This window comes from Xiphophorus maculatus, chromosome 20, assembly GCF_002775205.1.
Source record: "Xiphophorus maculatus strain JP 163 A chromosome 20, X_maculatus-5.0-male, whole genome shotgun sequence".
In the NCBI taxonomy this organism is placed as follows: Eukaryota; Metazoa; Chordata; class Actinopteri; order Cyprinodontiformes; family Poeciliidae; genus Xiphophorus; species Xiphophorus maculatus.
Window position 1 is genome coordinate 23,155,767 of NC_036462.1, and position 18,041 is coordinate 23,173,807.

Here is an 18,041-nt window from a genome sequence, read left to right on the forward strand (position 1 = left end):
TGGCGCTGTTTTATAAAAAACATAGTAAAATAAAACCTTACTGTAAAGACAATATCTAAATATGCAAAAAGCATACAAAAAAGAAACAATGTTAAAACTAACATTTTTGGCTCTTACACCCACTATAAAAAAGAAACCAGTTTTTAGAACAGCCTAGGTGTTGACAAACTGGTCTAAATTGTTTAAAATGGGTAAAAATAGCAGGAAGTGGAGAGAAGTGTTTCAATATGTGTTCGTTTAATTTCTTTTATAAATGAATTCATTTAAATTGTCCGGAATGGTAGAAAAATAACTGCAGTACTGGAGAATACACAGCAGATGGCGGCATAGCAACCATTGAACGAATTACTGCTTTATATTTCAACAGTAAATGTAAATCAAAAGATTAACAGCAGTGAAAATATTGGGAGTGTGTTGAAGGGCAGGACCCTGATAAAATACAAAATATCTGAATAAATGGATAGTAAAGAACAGGTAAAAAGGTTAATTAAATACTAAAATAGAACTAAAGGATAAAATAAAAAACTAAAGAAAGAGCCAAGAAATTAAGGAAACAGAAGATTGTGATAACAGTGTGTTGGCAAATAAATAGTAACAGACAGGAATGTGAAACACAAGAAAGGGGAATATGAAAGTTTTTTTAAGAAGGAAAAGGATGAGGAAACTTTAAACAGTTAAAGTTTCATAGAAAGAAAAATAATGATGAAAACTACTAGCTCATGGTTTGCAGGAATTAATAAACTGAGTAGTTTGGTAAGTAGGCACATGTGGTGATTTAGAAATAAGGAGAAAGGCAAGGAGCAAGTGAGTCAAAGTAAGAGAATGGAAAGATGATTTGAACAAATATCAAATTAAAATGATTGTTGTGTTCAAGTTGCTCTCATAGCAGTTTGGAAGAACTTAATAACTGGAAATAGAAAATAGATCTTATAGAGAAACAGCTAAAATGCTTTGCATGGTCCAAAAGATGTTTATAAAAATCTGAGTAATAATTATGTAGAATTATAAGAATTAAAATATTAGATAAGAATGTTAATTATTCTTTGCGCAGAAAAAAAACAAGCTGCAGCTGATTCTGGACATCTTAACATTCTTTTAATAATGAACAAAACTTTATTAAGATAGAGAAATATTAAATCTACAGGACTTACTTTTAATTGATTCAGTGAAACTAAAACTAACTCTCTTATTAAATATTAATTGATCAAACAGAGGAACACATAGCCTTCATGGATTTCAAATGCACCATTAGCTCTGCTCCTAAAACCTTTATTTTTATTGCCAATATAAAACAAAAACAAATGTTTGCAGTCCAGTTTAAAGAATCCAAAACAGATTACAGTTTCTCTGGCTACAAGATCAATGTACCAATGGGCTCTTTGCACCTGCTGCGCTGACGTCACATCCTCATTCATCCGACACATTATCAGAGTCAAACTGTGTTTGCTGCAGCCAGGGCCGCAACTACATATTTTTGAGGTGGATGCGAACATCATCATTGTAGGCTAGCTTAAGCTAACCTGAATATTTACAACTCTCTTGTTGATACACGGACATTTCTTACCTTTGTTAAGGAAAAATGATTATTTTTAGTGCTTAATACAGTTAATCTTACGACATGTGTTAAAGGTATATTCAGCACTCTTATTTGGAACAGTTTTCTGTTGAGCAGATGAGCAGGCATTCAGACAAACAGGGGCCAAAATGCAGATCACTCAATGGAGCCTCCCCACTGTGAGGCCGGGCTATAGGAGGCCATAAAATTAGCATTTTCCTTGGGAGACAGAGACTTTAGATTTCACAGGTATCTGTGAGGTCTTATCTCAGGATTTTACTGTACTCAGAATGACCGTGGGAGCCACGGGGGTCAGAGCGCAGCGGTTTGCTTCTTTGTCTCGGTAGAAGGCAGATGGTCCTTTGATCTTTGCATAGATCAGGGGGAGTTCCAAGTTTCTCTGAGTGCTTAAGGGAGTTTCCAGTTGGTCAACAAGAGGAACGCCTAGAATGCATAAATTAAATAGAAAAACACCCACTCAGTATGAAATTTAGTGTCACCACTAAATTTTCAGAAAGTTGCCACTTTTTTGCTTTTTTGCAGCGGCTCTCTCCAAAGACGTCTTTGCTTTTTGTTTGTCTTTGTTTTGTGGTTGTCTGTCTTCCCCTTGTCTGTCTTTATTTTTATGAGAAAAATGCATATCTCTGTTCCTCTGCAGCTTTGTTGTTGATTGCTTTGTATGAGATTAAACTCTGTGATCTGTGACGTCAACGCGCTTTGTTGTTGTTTCGTTTTAGCAGCACGCCGCCACTCGCTGAGGATCCCAGGAAAAATTAAAGAGGAAAGAGCCAAACGTTTTGTCCAAAGTTAACGTTAAATCATCCTTTTTTTTTAACACCTTCTGTCTTTCAATCACTTTGAAAAGCTTTTCTTCGTCTCTCCAACATCTTTATCCTTCCCCCTCTTCCGTTTTCTGTTTTGGGCCCCGGAGTTTTTTCTGCGCCCCATCTTTAGCTCCCTGTTGTTGAGGCATTACTACAAATTTAAAAGAAAACAAAACGCGCCTCAGCCGCTGCCCAAGCTGCCTGTATGGGAGGGGGGCGCCTAATCAGTGCTGTTCCTCTGTTATTGATCATTTCATACACAAACAGCTGTTAAGTACATAAAATGCTGACTATATAAAAAATAAATTCCCCACATCGTTTTTGCGCCCCCTCTAGTGCAGCGCCCCTATGCGTTGCATACACTGCATAGCCACCTTTTGCGCCACTGTGTAACAGCACAATGTAACATGAAGCAACATGAAAATATGACTCACATCGTTAACTAGAATTATTAGTGACCTGCATTTGCTCTGATGAAAGTTTAAATTCTGCTTTAATTTATATAAAAAGGGACTTAAAGTCGTAAAACGAAATTTATTAAAGCTCAATATCTATTTTGTTCAGTTTTAGCTGCGTTATATTTAACAATTCCAAACATTTTCAAATATTTTTCTCAGAATGGAGAACCTGAAGGAGACTTTTCGAAAAGTTAAATCTGCATTTTGTTAAAATCTGTAACTGTTAGATTAGTATTAATTTATCCCATAATAAATGCCGTTTGTAGATTTTTGATACTTTTATTCTGTTTGTTCAGCACCAAAACCAGCAGTGAAATAAAGGCGTCACAATCAGACTTTATTAAAATAAACGATGGAGTTTTTGATTTTTAGATTCTCTCACTCAGTAACTACAGGAGCGCTCATTTTTTGTCTGTTTTTTAAGGTTTTATCGTTTAAATTTCATCCTAAAGTTAAGAAAAAAAAGTCTGGACTAAGTAGCCAAATGGATTTGATCTGAAACCAAACCAATCGATAAGTTATTGAATAGATATAAATACCATTGTACCAATGAAATCAATTAATCCATCAGTTCTTTATAAACAGAAACAAGCCGGGTCAGAGCAATAAGTTATAATGTTGGGAAATTATTATTATTATTTAAACATCCAATAATCAGCATCAGTTTGTGAATATCTGCAGAGATTGGACGAGGATTAAGACTGAAATCTGTGGTGGGGAATTATGAATTATGATTACACTCCAAACCGATCGGTAGGGTTTGATAAAATGAAATGTATAATAATCAGCTGATAGCAAGAAGACGAAAAGGTCAGCTGGAGATAAATGTTGAGAAACAAACTGGAAATTTTAAAATATTCTAAATTAATTTTACATTTCATTTCCTATGTGTGTGTATGTACTGTTTTTCATTATTTAACAGTTGTTTAATCCGAAAGAGAAATGTGATTAAAATCCCATCATTATTCTAAAGAGGAAACAACCTTGAGAAATATGAAAAATTATTTTAAAAGTATATAATTTATAAAGTGGTTTAGTAGGATTTAAAAACCCCGCTAAATTTAATTCAACGGCGATGCAAAAAAATTTGATTTATGAATAATAAATGATGAATATTATCTTACAATACATGAGGATGACTCCTTCAGCTCACATCGACACACCAGTCAAGCTAATCCTCTCTGTCACACACACACCCACCCACGCCTGCACACACACAGAGCATCATGATTCCACCCACTTAATTGATTTATTATTGAATCTTTTAAATTTGTAGAACCTTCTAGATGTCGAGGTGAAGATTTTTAAAATAATCCTTCATAATGAAACAGACCCACAGCATGATGGGGCAGAGAGCCCAGCATCGCCGTGGCAACGACCGCAGAGCCACAGGAGCAGAAGAAGAGGCGGTCATGAAGTAGAAGAAGAAAGGATCTGTATTTAGTAAAAAAGAAAAAGTGACAAAAAACAAAACATTTAATATTTAAAAATTACAAAATCAGATGGATAAATTACAGATTTATGTGGAAATATTGGTGTATTTTTGAAGACCAAATTTAAAATACTAAAAACTCAGAGTTGGGTAGTAAGTAGTCAAAATTACTCAATTACATTAACTGCATATTTTGAGCTCCTGTCAAAATCCAAGTTCTGTCACTTTTCATCCTTTATGCTGCTGTTGGCCCCACAATTCAATGTTTACACTCACCTGAAAATGGCTGCAAACTGTGGGTCGGTTTTCACCCCAGGTCCTTATGAAGAAGTCGACAGTTTCTTTGAAACTCCGTCATTTATCTGCAAATGAAAACCAAAAGCAACCAGATGGTCAGTTATCAGATAAAGCTCTAACAAGGGAACATCTAAAAAATGAGGAACGTCTCAGCAGAGTGAATATTTAAACTGACAACAGACGTTGAGTTTTTCCACCAAATAAAACAAGAAGTCATGATAGCAGCTCACCGCGGCTGCGTAGTGTCCGTCTCTAGGCAACCGTGACGTTCAGCGTCGGTCCGTAGAGTTCTGGGGGTCCTTTAGCTGCAGCCACGACAATGTAGCTGACCTTAATATTTCCTGTGTATTATTTTGGCCATTATTGTTAAACTTAGTGTTGATTAGTGTATGTCCGTGTCTATCGGACAGTTATATATCGGTTCAATACGGGACGCACATTTAACTGCCAAATATGGGACGACTCTGTATTTTACGGGATGGGTGGCAATCCTATTGCGCTGTTTTGGCAATCCTAAAACAGGGCTAGAATCGCCACTGCGTTTTATTATTTCCTTAATGAAACCGGTACCGCGACTGTCACGGTGCTGCAATTAAGTCAGTGTAGTATACGTTTATAACAGGCAGCATTGTCTTTCATTTCCATTCGCAGCCCTCAAAATAAAAAAACTTTCGGATACTGAAAAAAAATGCATTAGTCCAAGAAAAGTATTTCAAAAAATGTATTATTTAACTAATGAATCCTTTTGCTGTAAACAAGGAGATTTAAGATATTTGGAATACCTCATGTGGTATTAAGCATGAATTGCATTATGGATAGCTGAATCTATTTGGACGAAGACTTTTTCAATTATGAATACTACCACGAGAAGTCGCACTATAAAATGACAAATCAGCCTCACATACCGACTCTCTTTTGGGAGAAGGCGAAGATCGAGAGGGGAGAGAAGAAGAAGAAGAAGCGCTGATCCACGTCACGTGACTGGGAAAAGCATCCTTTTGGTCCATTTTGGATGTTCCCAGGATCTCCCGAGTAATCTAGGAAAATGACCAAACTTCAGTTTTTGAACGTCTTTTTGACTGAGCGTCTCATGCTTGCCGCACAGGAGATTTACAAGTCTGTCGAGGACACGATTTTGGAGTACCAGGAGGAGATCGCGATCAGGGAGAGGGAGAACGACCATCTGAGACGGAGGCTCCGAGACGCTGGGATAGAGATATGGCCAGGTTAGCTATTTTAAGGAGCTAACGGGGAAACGGCTTGCGACGTTGCCACCAAGTCCTGCTAAAGCTGGAGTTATTCAGACTGGGGGTGGGACGTATTTGGAACAAAATGTCTAATTTATTAATACAATGCTGAAGAATATCCTTGCAGAACTGTTGTGGAAATCTCAGTGTTGTTAGCTGCTGCTGAGAAGCGGCTAACATGTTAGCGACCTTTGTTCGTTAGCCAGTCAGCTAGCAGACATCCAGTTTAGACCTGACCTGAGTATAGTTTAACTCTTCCTTTGCACTTTAACAGTTTATTTTAAATAACCCTGCGTTATTTCGGCAGGGACACACAGCAACTGATAGTAGCTAGAAAAATGTTTCGAGACCTTCATTTGATTTTTTTTGGAACATAACAGTACATGCATCAATAGAAATGATTAGCTGTGCCTTTATTTCTTTTTTTTTTGTTTGTTTTCTTCATATGTTTGCTCACTCACGGAAGCACTTTGTATAGAACATGCTAATAAAAACATCGTAAATAAAAAACCGCAACAAAGAATATTCAGGCTTGAAACAAAAAGACACTAAGCTTTTTTTTATTTTTATCTAAAGAAACGTTGTTAAATCTTGGTAGTAAACCTCAGATAAGTTCCAATTTTTGTTCTGAACCTTGTGTGGGGTAATTAATCACATTATCACTTTAATCAGGTGATTTGAGGTCTGACTTCCCACTCTGCTTTGTTTTGTTTTACCTTGATAAAAAAAATCTTTTAAAAGTAGGAATTATTACAAGATCATACTAAAATTGGAATGATTTTGTAATACTTCTGTTGGATTGCAGAAAATGGATATATATGTTTAGTGCAGGATATATATGTTTATTTTCAATATTTGATGCTTACAGCTTCTAAGAAAGACAAATAACAGAATAGTTTTTTTTATTTTCCGAGGAAAAAGAAAAAAACGTATTTTATAATTTTAAAGTGTTTTCAGTTAATGAAATTAGTTTTCTAAAACGGTCCAAAGTCACAGACCTGTTGATGCATTGCTTAAAATCTACAAATGCAATGAAATCTTCAAGGTTACGAGAAAAGCACTGTGCTTTCTCAAGGTTACAAAAAGCAGACTTTACCTGCTTTTTGTCACATTGTAGTGTTTTAGATCCATAAACTAATTTCAGTTCCAAAGATAACCAACCAGTTATTTCCAAAATAACTGGTTGGACCACCAATGTGAATAAGAAGTGCCCACAAGTCTTTGTGCTAACTGACTGTACTGTTATATTGCTGTGGAGGTATTTATTCTGACTGGTTTCTCTTGAGACTTTGAAATTAATTAAAAGTCTCTTTGAATTAACTTCCCTTGCCTCCATGTGACATGTTCTTGGTTGCATGGCTTTTTTTTTTCGTCCTTTCCACTTCTTGCCTCTTTCCTTTCAGATCGCTCGTCCATGGCGCTGTTGGAGGAAGAGGACAGTGAGCATCCCCGTCGAGAGTGGAGTCCAAGTATGGGACATCAAGAGCGTATTCCCATTCAGATCAAAGACAAACGAGACATGCGGCCCAACCAGGGAGAAGATCAGCTTCGAGGACATGGCTCCTGCAGCACAGCGGAAAATATGTTCACCCCCCCACGTGTAGCGAACGAGTACCCTCAGGAGGGTCCCCACACATCCAATCTTCCTCAGACTCAGGGCGTGGAGAACAGGGAGAGAGACCCTGCATCTCGCAACGCATCGAGGCACGTGAAGGGCGAGAGCGGCGGCTGTCACAGAGGTGCCGCATCATCCAGCAGCGGTGCCCAGCCGCTTGCACCAGTCAACCCAAACTGCTCAAATGAGAACAACATTGACATTATTGGTGTTGAGAACGGTGGACAGATGGGCAGCGCCAAAGGAGTGGTGACTGACCCTAACCGAGGACAAACCCCTCTCATGAGGAACCAAGGGGCCAATGGCATGGAATGCCCCCATCAAAAATCTCCCTTGCAGGGCCACATGTCGTCGTTCTGTTGCAAAGTCTGCGGCGAGGCATTCAGTCACATCGGACACCTTCACGTCCACGTGCAAGTGCACACTCGAGAAAAACCTTACCGCTGCGGAGTGTGCGGAAAATGCTGCAGCTCCTCCGGCAGACTTCAGGAGCACCAGCGGAGCCACACGGGAGAAAAACCCTTTCGCTGCCAGATTTGTGGGAAGGGCTTCACTCAGATGGCTCATCTGAAGGTCCACATGAGGATCCACACCGGAGAGAAGCCGTACAGCTGCCCTGTGTGCGGCAAGTGCTTTAGCCGCTCTGACAAAATCAAAAGGCACCTTCAGACGCACAGTCGGGAGGGGACCTACTTCTCGGGGCAGTAATGGAAGGGGTTCAGTTTGGCAGTCGTCGTCGTTGTTGTGGGAAAGTTTTCAATATAAAGCTACAATTGCTGCCAGTGACGAGGCATTTCTTCCTACTTCTAAGAACGTAGAAGTTCTGCTTCTGTAAAGAACACTTTTTAACCAAACCTGTAATTTTTCACTTCCTTTATATAGTTTGTATTAGTCAGCTTAGTATGTTCTTTACAGTGTTTTGTATTTATCATTACGTATTATTAAAGTAGACACAATTTGAATTATTAGCTGAACTTTTCAGGATTATGTAGTGTTTTTCCAGCCTTATGATTAGCATGGAGTCTTCCACACAAGCCTTGGAACGGGGATGTATCAAGAATGAACAGCACATTCAGTGTATCACCAGGTGGTCACTATGTCCATGTGGCTGGAGCTGCAGACTACACATTTTCTTTGTGGTCATTCTTTTTGTTGGTTTTAAAATTAAGATTAAGCACAATTCTTAGTAAATTTTTAAGACGTGTGTATCATGAAGCATAATCAATAAGTTATGTTGAACGTAACTCCACAGTATTCGGTGTCATTTTCTCAGTTGGACTTAGTTCCAATTTTAATGTTTAGGAGATTTAAGTTTTGTCACACCAGCGTGATCTTGGGAACTTGGTTAAAGTGGATGGGAGTGCTGAAAGATTTCACACCTCTATCTGGTTTGGTTCATTTTCACACAGGAAGCAGACCAAACAACTTCATGCAGCAGCTAGTGAGGCGCCAACACAAGAAGCTGCGTGTGTGTATGGCAAACCACTTTACATTCAATAAAAAAACCCAAACTCTCTTATCTCCAGTTTTCATTTGCGTTACAGACACTCTAATTTTAATTCTACGTATGAAGAATGATGCAGCTACAAAACTAACACATGAATGGAAAATATTCTCATTTTGTCAAAATTAACAAAATGCTTCATTATTTCAAAGGTTAAAAACCTTGAAATAATGGAAAAGACAACTGATTATGGAGTTGATACAACGTTACAGATTGTTGTATCTCTAACGTCTGGCTTGAGTTTCAAGTTTTGCAGAACTTACAGCTTTGTTTCACCGTTAATCCTGTCTTTCTTCTGTCTCTTTAGTGCTGTTGCATTCTTACAGAGCAAATCACTGCCATCTCACGGGATTACTGTCAAATCTAACGTGAGACTTCACCAATAAAATAATGTGATATTGTGTGGAATGCCACTTGTTCTAACCCACTATTATTTTAGGAATGTATGGCGTGTTTTTTCTTTCATTCATAACATCTGTTGTGGTATCTTTGCTTGCAGATGCACAAATGAAGTTGAACCATACAGTATTATCAGAACCACTTATCTAGCAGTGCTAAGCAGGGTAAAAGCTTATGCGCACCAGTGTTTCCACAATGTGTGAAGTTTTTGGTTTTTATATATGCTTTTTCATTTTCACATGAAATAAAAGTACTTTCTTTTTACATTTCTGGGCCATTGTTTTCCGCCACAGAATTAAGGCTGCATGTATATCAAGAGGTTGCATTATAGAGCGATATGTCGTTATAAAAATAATGACATTTGTTTTTGTTTGATCCTGCAATAAGCACAAACTGATTTGTACTGCAGAATTTTGCTAAAAGATTAACCAACCCAGACTTGAACATGAATGGAGGTTGTCACCAGCAGAGTATACCAGAGCCTTGTTGGTCGCTTATCTCCCCCTGTGTGCAACAAATCAATAAATAGTTGCTAGTTTTTCACAACTGGCCAGTAGCTCATCACATGCCGTCTTCCTAGGGGGATCTTAGCTCCCCAGCACATACCCTGTACAGTGTTTTACCAATTAAATGTTATTTTCAAATAAAGTAATATTTGACCATTTACTGTGAGTTTCTTGCATTATTGTAAGAAGTCCCAAATCAGCGTATCCCTGCAAATAGTGTCTTTTGAAAGAGTTTATAGCTACAGAGAATGTTAAGATTTCCCACCTCAATAAAAGATGTATCAAATATAAAACCATTGTGGTGTGCATACGGTGCCTTGCAAAAATATTTATACATCGTTGTATACTTTATCACATTCCAACTACAGCATTTGATTGTACTGAAGAGAGTTTAGTGCACTTGTGTTCAGTCTCCCTGAGTCAATACTTTGTAGGATCAGATTTTGCTGCCATTAGTGCTACAAGACTTTTGGGGTGTCTCAAAATGTTCAGCTTTTGCCCTTTCTTTGCAAAATAGCTCACTGAGAAGCAATGATAAAATTGGGTGCAAGTGCAAATCGAATTGCAAATTTGAAGACTTCTGGAAACATTTGATTGTGGTGGATTTGTTGTACGTGGATTGCAATAAAAGTGACTGACTACAAAATAGTTTAGAAAAAAAGGACTTCTATTACACAGGTAGGCATTGCTTTCTGACAGTTTGCCAGATAAAATCATTGTAAAATACATTGACATTTTGCAGTCCCCATGACAAAAACATAAAAAAGTTAAATCAAAATGAATATTTTCAAAAGCTATGGGAAGGTCTTTTTTTACCCTGCATTGTATAATCATCACTATTGCTCCTATTCAGCTTTTCCTAAAATAAGACAAAAAGTTGCTGCAGTAAAGAACAATAGTTAATTTTGTCATACTCAATATAGATCTGCAAAAGTCCTCAGCTACTCTTAGTGATTTAGTAAAATCGATTTGCTGCAAATGATTATGCAGTAACATGTTTACGACTCTTGGGGGCACATTTACCACTTTAATTTAAGAAAACTTGACAGCAATTTTTCAAAGTAAAAACAAAAAAAGACATGAACTATAATCAAATCATGTGAATAAATAATACTGATATCCATGGCTTCTTCTACACTCCCAATGCCAAGGCCATCAGCTGTCATTTAAAAAGAGACTTGGTGCATATCTCAATTGTAAATAAATACCCTTTCTTGTGATGTTTATCAAAGTCAGAATAACATTTCACCTGGTTTCAACCCTGCAGACGTGTCTGCAGCCACTATAAATATAAGGACATTGTTCTGAACGCTGGCCTCCACTAAAATGCCACATCTTGTAAAGGTGCCAGCAGGAGACAGATTGGGAACACAGCAGTAAGGACACAGCGCCAGGAGAGAGAGGGACACTAAGCTACAGTGATTTCTTACATCATATTGGCTCACGATAACTTTCAGAGCAATAGCAACACACAGTGGAGTTGGATTATTGTATTTGTTAATAAGCATCTCTTTTCCACTAAATATATGTAAGATTTAAAATACGGTGAGCATTCAGACGATTACTAATTTTATTTATTTATATGTTTGATTGTAATCGTGGAGATACCATGAGAACATGTGTAGTGTTCAGATGAGAAATGCCTTACTGAAGATATTGAATGTAGAGCAAATGGTTGTTTTGTCTTACTGAATGTGAGTAATTCCGCGGTTGCTGCAAGTCATTGTGGTTTAGGCTGTTTGCATTTCAGCAGAGTTCTTGTGTTTAGTTTTCAAACTGAAAATGTAATTGCATTTGAGTGATGTAGTCTGCGAGCAAACCAAATATATATTAAAAGAAAATCCCAACTCATATTTAAATAGATAAGCAGCCAAGTTGGTATTTAAATTCATTATTCAATAGCCGCAATTAGTTCTTTTCAAATTTCTCCAGAAAGTGCTCTCACAGCGTTCCTCTGTCAGACAAATCAAATAGCTGAAAATCTGGATATTTTTAAAACCATAACCTTCCCCAATCCTAATTATTGGGCACAAAAACCTTTTGCTAATGATCCCAAACTGTGCTAGGACACCATAGGTGGGATCAGCTAAGCAGCTGCAAGGTAATAACACAAGAATTATGTTAGGTAATGGAAGGAGATGCATTCTTGACCAATGGATTCCCAGTCTGACAGGTTCACAGGAGAAGAGTTGCCCTTAAGTTTTGCAGGAAATGTTTTGGTAGAGAATCATTTATTATTTGCATGTTGAAGAGAATAATGATTTTACAGGAGGTGGGTGCATAAACAAATAACTGAAACAAAAGCCAATATACTAGACAATGCACTGAAGGTGTACTTGTGCATGGGAAAAAAATGGCAGTGAACTGAAGCTTCACAAAATCCAGGCAGATCAACAGCTAATCGCAGCGAGACTCTGGTGTCTGGTGTCTTGTTCCTTATTGCATCACCATTATTTTTAGAGAAGAGCTGCTCTTCATCCAGACAAGCTTAAGTACACTCCAGCATCCTAATCAGAGGTTACTGATTGAATGACTTGGTTGAAGAAGTAGAGTATTTAAACAGGGAATGATTTTACAAATCCAGCCAAGTAAGAAACAAATTCTGCTTTCAATAACGAGCCACAATTTAGAGAGTGTACGAGACAGATATTGCTACTGATATAAAAATATGTGTTTCTATGCATTGTGCAGAGATATATTTTGTACAGATATAGAAATATCAGTATTGATATAGAAATGTGTATTTTACCAAGGAGACTGAAAATATTGGTGGATAAACAACATTACGTTGTAGGAAAACTGTTTATCTGCTGACATCAGTGGCCAAGCTAACTAGCCTGTGCATTCATGACAGGCTGTGTTGTAGAGACTAGAGAATAGTAGCGAGCAAGTGGGAGGATGTAAGTAGCCTGTACACGAGGATGACTGGCATCACTAAGACCCTCCTCCTGGCTCTGATTGGTTGTTTCTGACCAAATTGTGTATTTCTGCAGATAGAAGGATCAGGGAGGAAGATTTTTTTTCACAGATTGTTTCATGTTGTTCTGTGAGGACATAGTGGCAGTTTTAACAAATATATAAAAAACGTTTTGTTTTTTTTTCAATAAAAGTTACCTACTGCAGTCTTAAGGACTAACACACCACCAAACCCACACTCTCACACACAGAAACATGATTACTTTCCCACAGAACCCATGTCTTGCAGCTTCTGTTATGCTTTTCTTTGACCGATCGATTTCCCCTCCTCAGAGAGCCACTGGCAGCATTATGTGTGTGGTCGTATGATACCACTTCTATCCCACTATATGTCACTGCCTCTGGAGGACTGTGGATGTGAAAGCACATATTGCTTTCCTGCAGGAGCTTAAGTAATAGGAAAGGTAATAAAAAGCGTAGCTGTTGGACCAATCATCTCTCAGACTCTAAGTAAGCCAGTCATTTGTAGTGGGTGTTCCAAGGACCTTCTGGGAACACTGAAGGATGCTGGTGTACTAGACTGAAATAGATGATTATTTTGCAGCAAAGAACAAAAAAAAACAACAACCTTCTCACTGAAAAGTAGATCTTGTTTATGTCATAAAAGATCACATATACTGGAAATATAGAATATGTTTATGTTTAAGGCTGATTGTCAAATTAGGTTTCCTTTAAAGTCTCCAAAATATGCAATGTTATATGTAAAAAGATGGGGAAAAAAATTATTTGTGTGCATCTAACAAATCATTAAAATACTTGGCTTATGTAATATCTAAGCCTTTTATTTGAATCTGATGGATACAGGATCTCTTCTGCAACAATGAACAATAATCTTAGAAGGTCAGATTTGACATTTAGGGCTCCCTTTGTCAATGTCCCAAAGCAACATTAATGGAGAGACACGCACTGTTGATTGTGATTATTCCCAGTGAATCCCAGACAGCAAGATTTCCTCTGAACAAATGACACAAATGTTGTGCTGGTACACCTGAAGAACTATTTGATGTACTAATCACGATGCAAGTTACACATTAACCACACACACATTACAAACAGGCTGGCCTTTACAAACAAACCACATCAGAATATGCCGTTTACCTATATTTATGCAAGTATAGGAATCAATATAGATGTATTTGACTCCAAGTCTGATGAAATTTGGGTCTTGATTCAATCAGTGAAAGGACAAGCAAAAGGACAATATTGGAAAAGCATGTGTACAGACAATAGTTGTTTAAACAGATTTTAGGATTTGTCAAACAATGCGAGGAATTTAGAAAAAAAAAAATCTAGACTTAACTCAGGAAAGAGGTTTTAAATAAAGTTGCTTGTAGAATGCTACTTTACTTAAAGTAGCATTTAAATCGCCAGAGTTTGACGCACAGTTATATTTCCAAAGAGCTGCTGTTTTCTACTGTTCATATATTTTAAGCATAATTTAATCTTAATCCTTATTTTTATGTTGTGTCTGTCATGATGGGTCCTAGTTTCTTTACCCACATACAAAACACCACCAGGAGAACAGATGATCAGATGAATAAAGTTTATTTTTACAATGAGGAAAAGTGAGATTGTGTAGTTCTTGTCCTTGGGGTTGGAGACCAGGGTTGTCTGTATTCTGAAGAGCAGTGAGAAAGAGATGGTGAGTTTGAGGTTGCCAGAAAGTGGAAATTCAGGAGAAATTAGACTGATCTTACTAGAGATGAATATAAAACTTCCGCCAGGGGGGCAATGCCATGGTTTCCGGGGTATGGTCTCTTTGTGGGTGTCCTTGAAATGGTCCGGGTTCCAGTGTGACGTCTTGACGGAGTGAGTTCTTCGCAGGTAGATGTAGAGGCTGCGGTGGAGGGCGGACAGGTAGGTTCAGGTGTGGAGGAACGAGGAGCGAACCGACTGCCAGCTGGGAATCCAGAAACGGTTTATGGTTAATCTGCAGAGGCGAAGAAGGGACTCGGGCAACCAGTGGATAACAATCAACGGCGTCCCGAGGGGAGAAAGCCAGAAAGCCAGGACTCGGGCTTCACAGGAGAATTTCCAAGGTGTCGCAAGGAAACACCTGAGAGAGAGAGGCAACAAGGATTAATTAATAGAAGTAATTTCAGAGAAACACTGAGAGCTAGCCCAGAGGGGCGCAGAGTACCATAACTGGCAAACACTCAGGGGTCAAAGTGCTGCACAGCCTGCTCCTCATATACTCCAGGAAGATTGAGTGATGAATCGCAGGTGCGCTCACAGAGTCAGCGGGCACGCCCTCCAAGGTGTGCAGCCTCTAGTCACCATCTAGTGGATGAAGAGGGAAGCAGCAGGCAACAGAAAATCTCCACAAAGACCCAAAACCCCGGTTCCCAACAGTGTCAGTGTAATCTGAGCGATAAGTGGCCGGCATGTTTTTTATGGAAACATTTCTGTAGCGTCTTCACTTCATCTTTAGGAGCATCAAAGTGTTTAAGGTGAAACAATGTATAAAGCAGCTTGTGCTCATAAATTACATCAGTTCAGTAACCACAAATGTGTTGTGAGTGATAAATTAATGTAAAATGCAAAAACCTCTCCCGTGTTCAAATAGAAAAAGCAAATTCCTATTTCATCTGAACTCTTTTCTTGCCTCCTGATAGATTTTTAAATTTATGTTCGCTTGCTTGCCACCTCACCTCCACTGTTTCTTCCCAGAACATCGACCCTCACTCTTACTGTCTCCTGCAGCCTCACGTTCTCTTGGCCTTGTCATCCTATTTCACAAGGATCTTTGCAAAGCAGATGGCTGCTTCAGTGTTCATACGTAGTCTGAAGCGATACATTTCCAGGGTTTTATGCACAGTTATATTTCTAGGCCTTCACATGAACGTCTGAAGGCTTTTCATTTTGTTGGTGGTGATTGGCGATAAGTGAGAAAATAAATTGCCCTGTTTTAGGACGCTCTGGGGAATGGCAAACCAACACCTAGAGGCAAAGAATAAGAGTTTGATATGATGTTGAAGAAAATAACAACAGGTCTTTTAAAGTACATGCAGAGTGACTGGGCTCATCAGATATCTGCCTTGCCAAGTTTTGAGCTGAACAAAAGAGTGGATGTTGTTTGACTAATACATGTGCATGTCAAGGAATTATGATGTCATATGGTGTAAGTTCATTAGAGGAACACATTTCAAGTGTTTATAACTGTTCACTTGGTGAATGACTGGTGCTGCAGGTTCCCCCACACCACAGCTACACATACTGTACTTGGCAGATGTTTTATGCTTTCAGATGCAACCCCTCTTATAAGCAACAGGATTTCACCCTTCTCTCTCCTCCCTGCTAAATGCAAACTTGCAAATCTAGCCACAACCACAGCACTTTTCTTCCTCTTTGGTGAGCGGTATTCATTCTGACCGTGGACACTCCGTGTCCACAGTAAACATGCCCAAAAGCAATGGAAAAAATCATTAAGCTTAAACGAAAATATGCATAAATCTATATCTTTTATTGTTTTGTCACATGGCTGACCTCCAAGGTTGCCCTGGGCAGGGAGCAATATTACCAGTTTCAAAACGAACCACTAAAACCAGAGCAACACTTGCAACTAAATCTAGAGAAACTCATCCATGTGTTTCTCTTTAGTTACAACTTCCAGAAAACTGCAAAACAGCTGAAACACTGAATTCCTTTAAATCATGACTAAAAATCCACCTGAATTGATTTTGAATCATAATAAGTGGAAAATTGATCAACATATTCGACATGCATTAATGACGTTGATGATGGCACTCATCATAATGTAATGTTCGTCATTGGTTTCTCAGTTATTGGCTGCATGTTGTTTCATGACTTTTTATTTTTGTGGTTTTAATGACGTAAAGCGCTTTGAATTAATTTAAGTCTGTTCAAATGTAAAGCATGAATGTGTTGAAAATATGCAAATAAACTTGGTTTATCGATTAAATATAGCAGCTTTACAAAACACAGAAGATTTACAGCGAAACAAAACAAAAAAAACAACTGAACTATAACGGGAGCTGCCACGCAAAAAGCAGAGGAGCATTATAATTGACACTTTTACTAACATCTGCTTCTAATCCAGTTTAATTTCAACCTTCACCTAAATTAAATTTGTTCTGCAACTAAAAAAAACTACTTCCCTTCATCAATTTCTTCTTAAGTATTTCATCAGCCTTAGAAGAGCTGCTAACTCATTAAAGACTCCTGGATCTGCTTCATGCTGTTGCTCACTGTTCCACAAGTGCAACCCTGCTGCTGTTACATAATCATGCAATGCAAAGCATGGCGGTCATTGTTTCCAAGATCTTTTTATGGCCTTTCTGCTCCACTGGACGGTTTTAAGTGGGGGACAACAGGCGGGACGAGAGAGAGCAACGAGGAGTTTGCAAGGAGCGTACATTAGTCAGAAAGTCTCAAGTCTGGAAAAGGAAACAAGTGAAAGAGCGTGAAAACCACAGATTGCTTTGCTCTATGTTTTATGAACCTGATTCTAGGTGAGATGTTACAGCTGAAGATTTTTACCAACACTTCTGCTCTTTTGACCCCAGTGAGGCAACCAGGTTTTGAGGGGAGAAAGCTTTCAAAACCACATAAGGATCAGGAGTGCTTCATTCGTTCCCTGAGGTTTCTCCGTTACTTCCACTCGTCTAAATTATTCAGTCTTTTAAAAAAATCAATAACATTTATTTCTAAACCCATTACATGTTAGTAGCTTAGCTCCAGGAGGAAAGAGAGAGAGAGAGAGAGAAAAAAAAACATTTGTGCCACTATGCTTCAAAATGTTTGGACTGAAACCTTTAAAGTAGCATTTAGAAGATAACAAATTCATTTAAAAAAATATTGCTCTTATTATAGAATTATTAAGTCAGGAAATTAATGTTAGCATTTTATTTTTAGTGTTTAGCCGTTCTTATAAAGAACACGGTTCTCTGCTGGTGAAGCATCTTTTAATCAGGCTCAGAAAGTGAGTTTCAACTAGTTTTACAATGTATGTCTAAACAGACTAAATCAAATTAAAACAAGCGATAAGATCAATCAACTTCATTTAAATATATATCTACATATCATAGCTGGCATAATGATGAGAGTTATCATGAAGACTGAAAAGTTAATGGGATGTTGTGAGAAAAATAAAGTTTAACATAATCTCAGAAAAAAAAAATCTCTATTATAGAGTAAGATGGCAACAAGTTTGGTACTTCAAAAAAAAGTCATGCTTATGTGTTTTTTGTTCTGAATCATGATGAGCA

General features: G+C 38.0%; 1 protein-coding gene and 1 long non-coding RNA gene across 3 annotated transcripts; one reads left to right on the top strand and one right to left on the bottom strand.

The window, feature by feature from the left end:
- Positions 1-2,462: 2,462 nt before the first annotated feature.
- Positions 2,463-5,524, bottom strand: LOC111605922. Of its 2 annotated transcripts, XR_002751902.1 has the most exons (4): positions 5,472-5,524; positions 4,797-4,871; positions 4,546-4,631; positions 2,463-4,271 (listed from the first exon to the last, which is right to left on the bottom strand). It is a non-coding gene; the product is annotated as an uncharacterized LOC111605922 (long non-coding RNA). The 2 variants fall into 2 exon arrangements; XR_002751903.1 differs by lacking the exons at positions 4,797-4,871; positions 5,472-5,524 and adding an exon at positions 4,742-4,791.
- Positions 5,512-9,997, top strand: LOC102232677 (oocyte zinc finger protein XlCOF8.4-like). The gene is made up of 2 exons (XM_005815930.2): positions 5,512-5,792; positions 7,217-9,997. The coding sequence occupies exons 1-2, from the start codon at positions 5,612-5,614 to the stop codon at positions 8,134-8,136; spliced, it is 1,101 nt and encodes a 366-aa protein (XP_005815987.1). The 5' UTR covers positions 5,512-5,611; the 3' UTR covers positions 8,137-9,997.
- Positions 9,998-18,041: the final 8,044 nt, after the last annotated feature.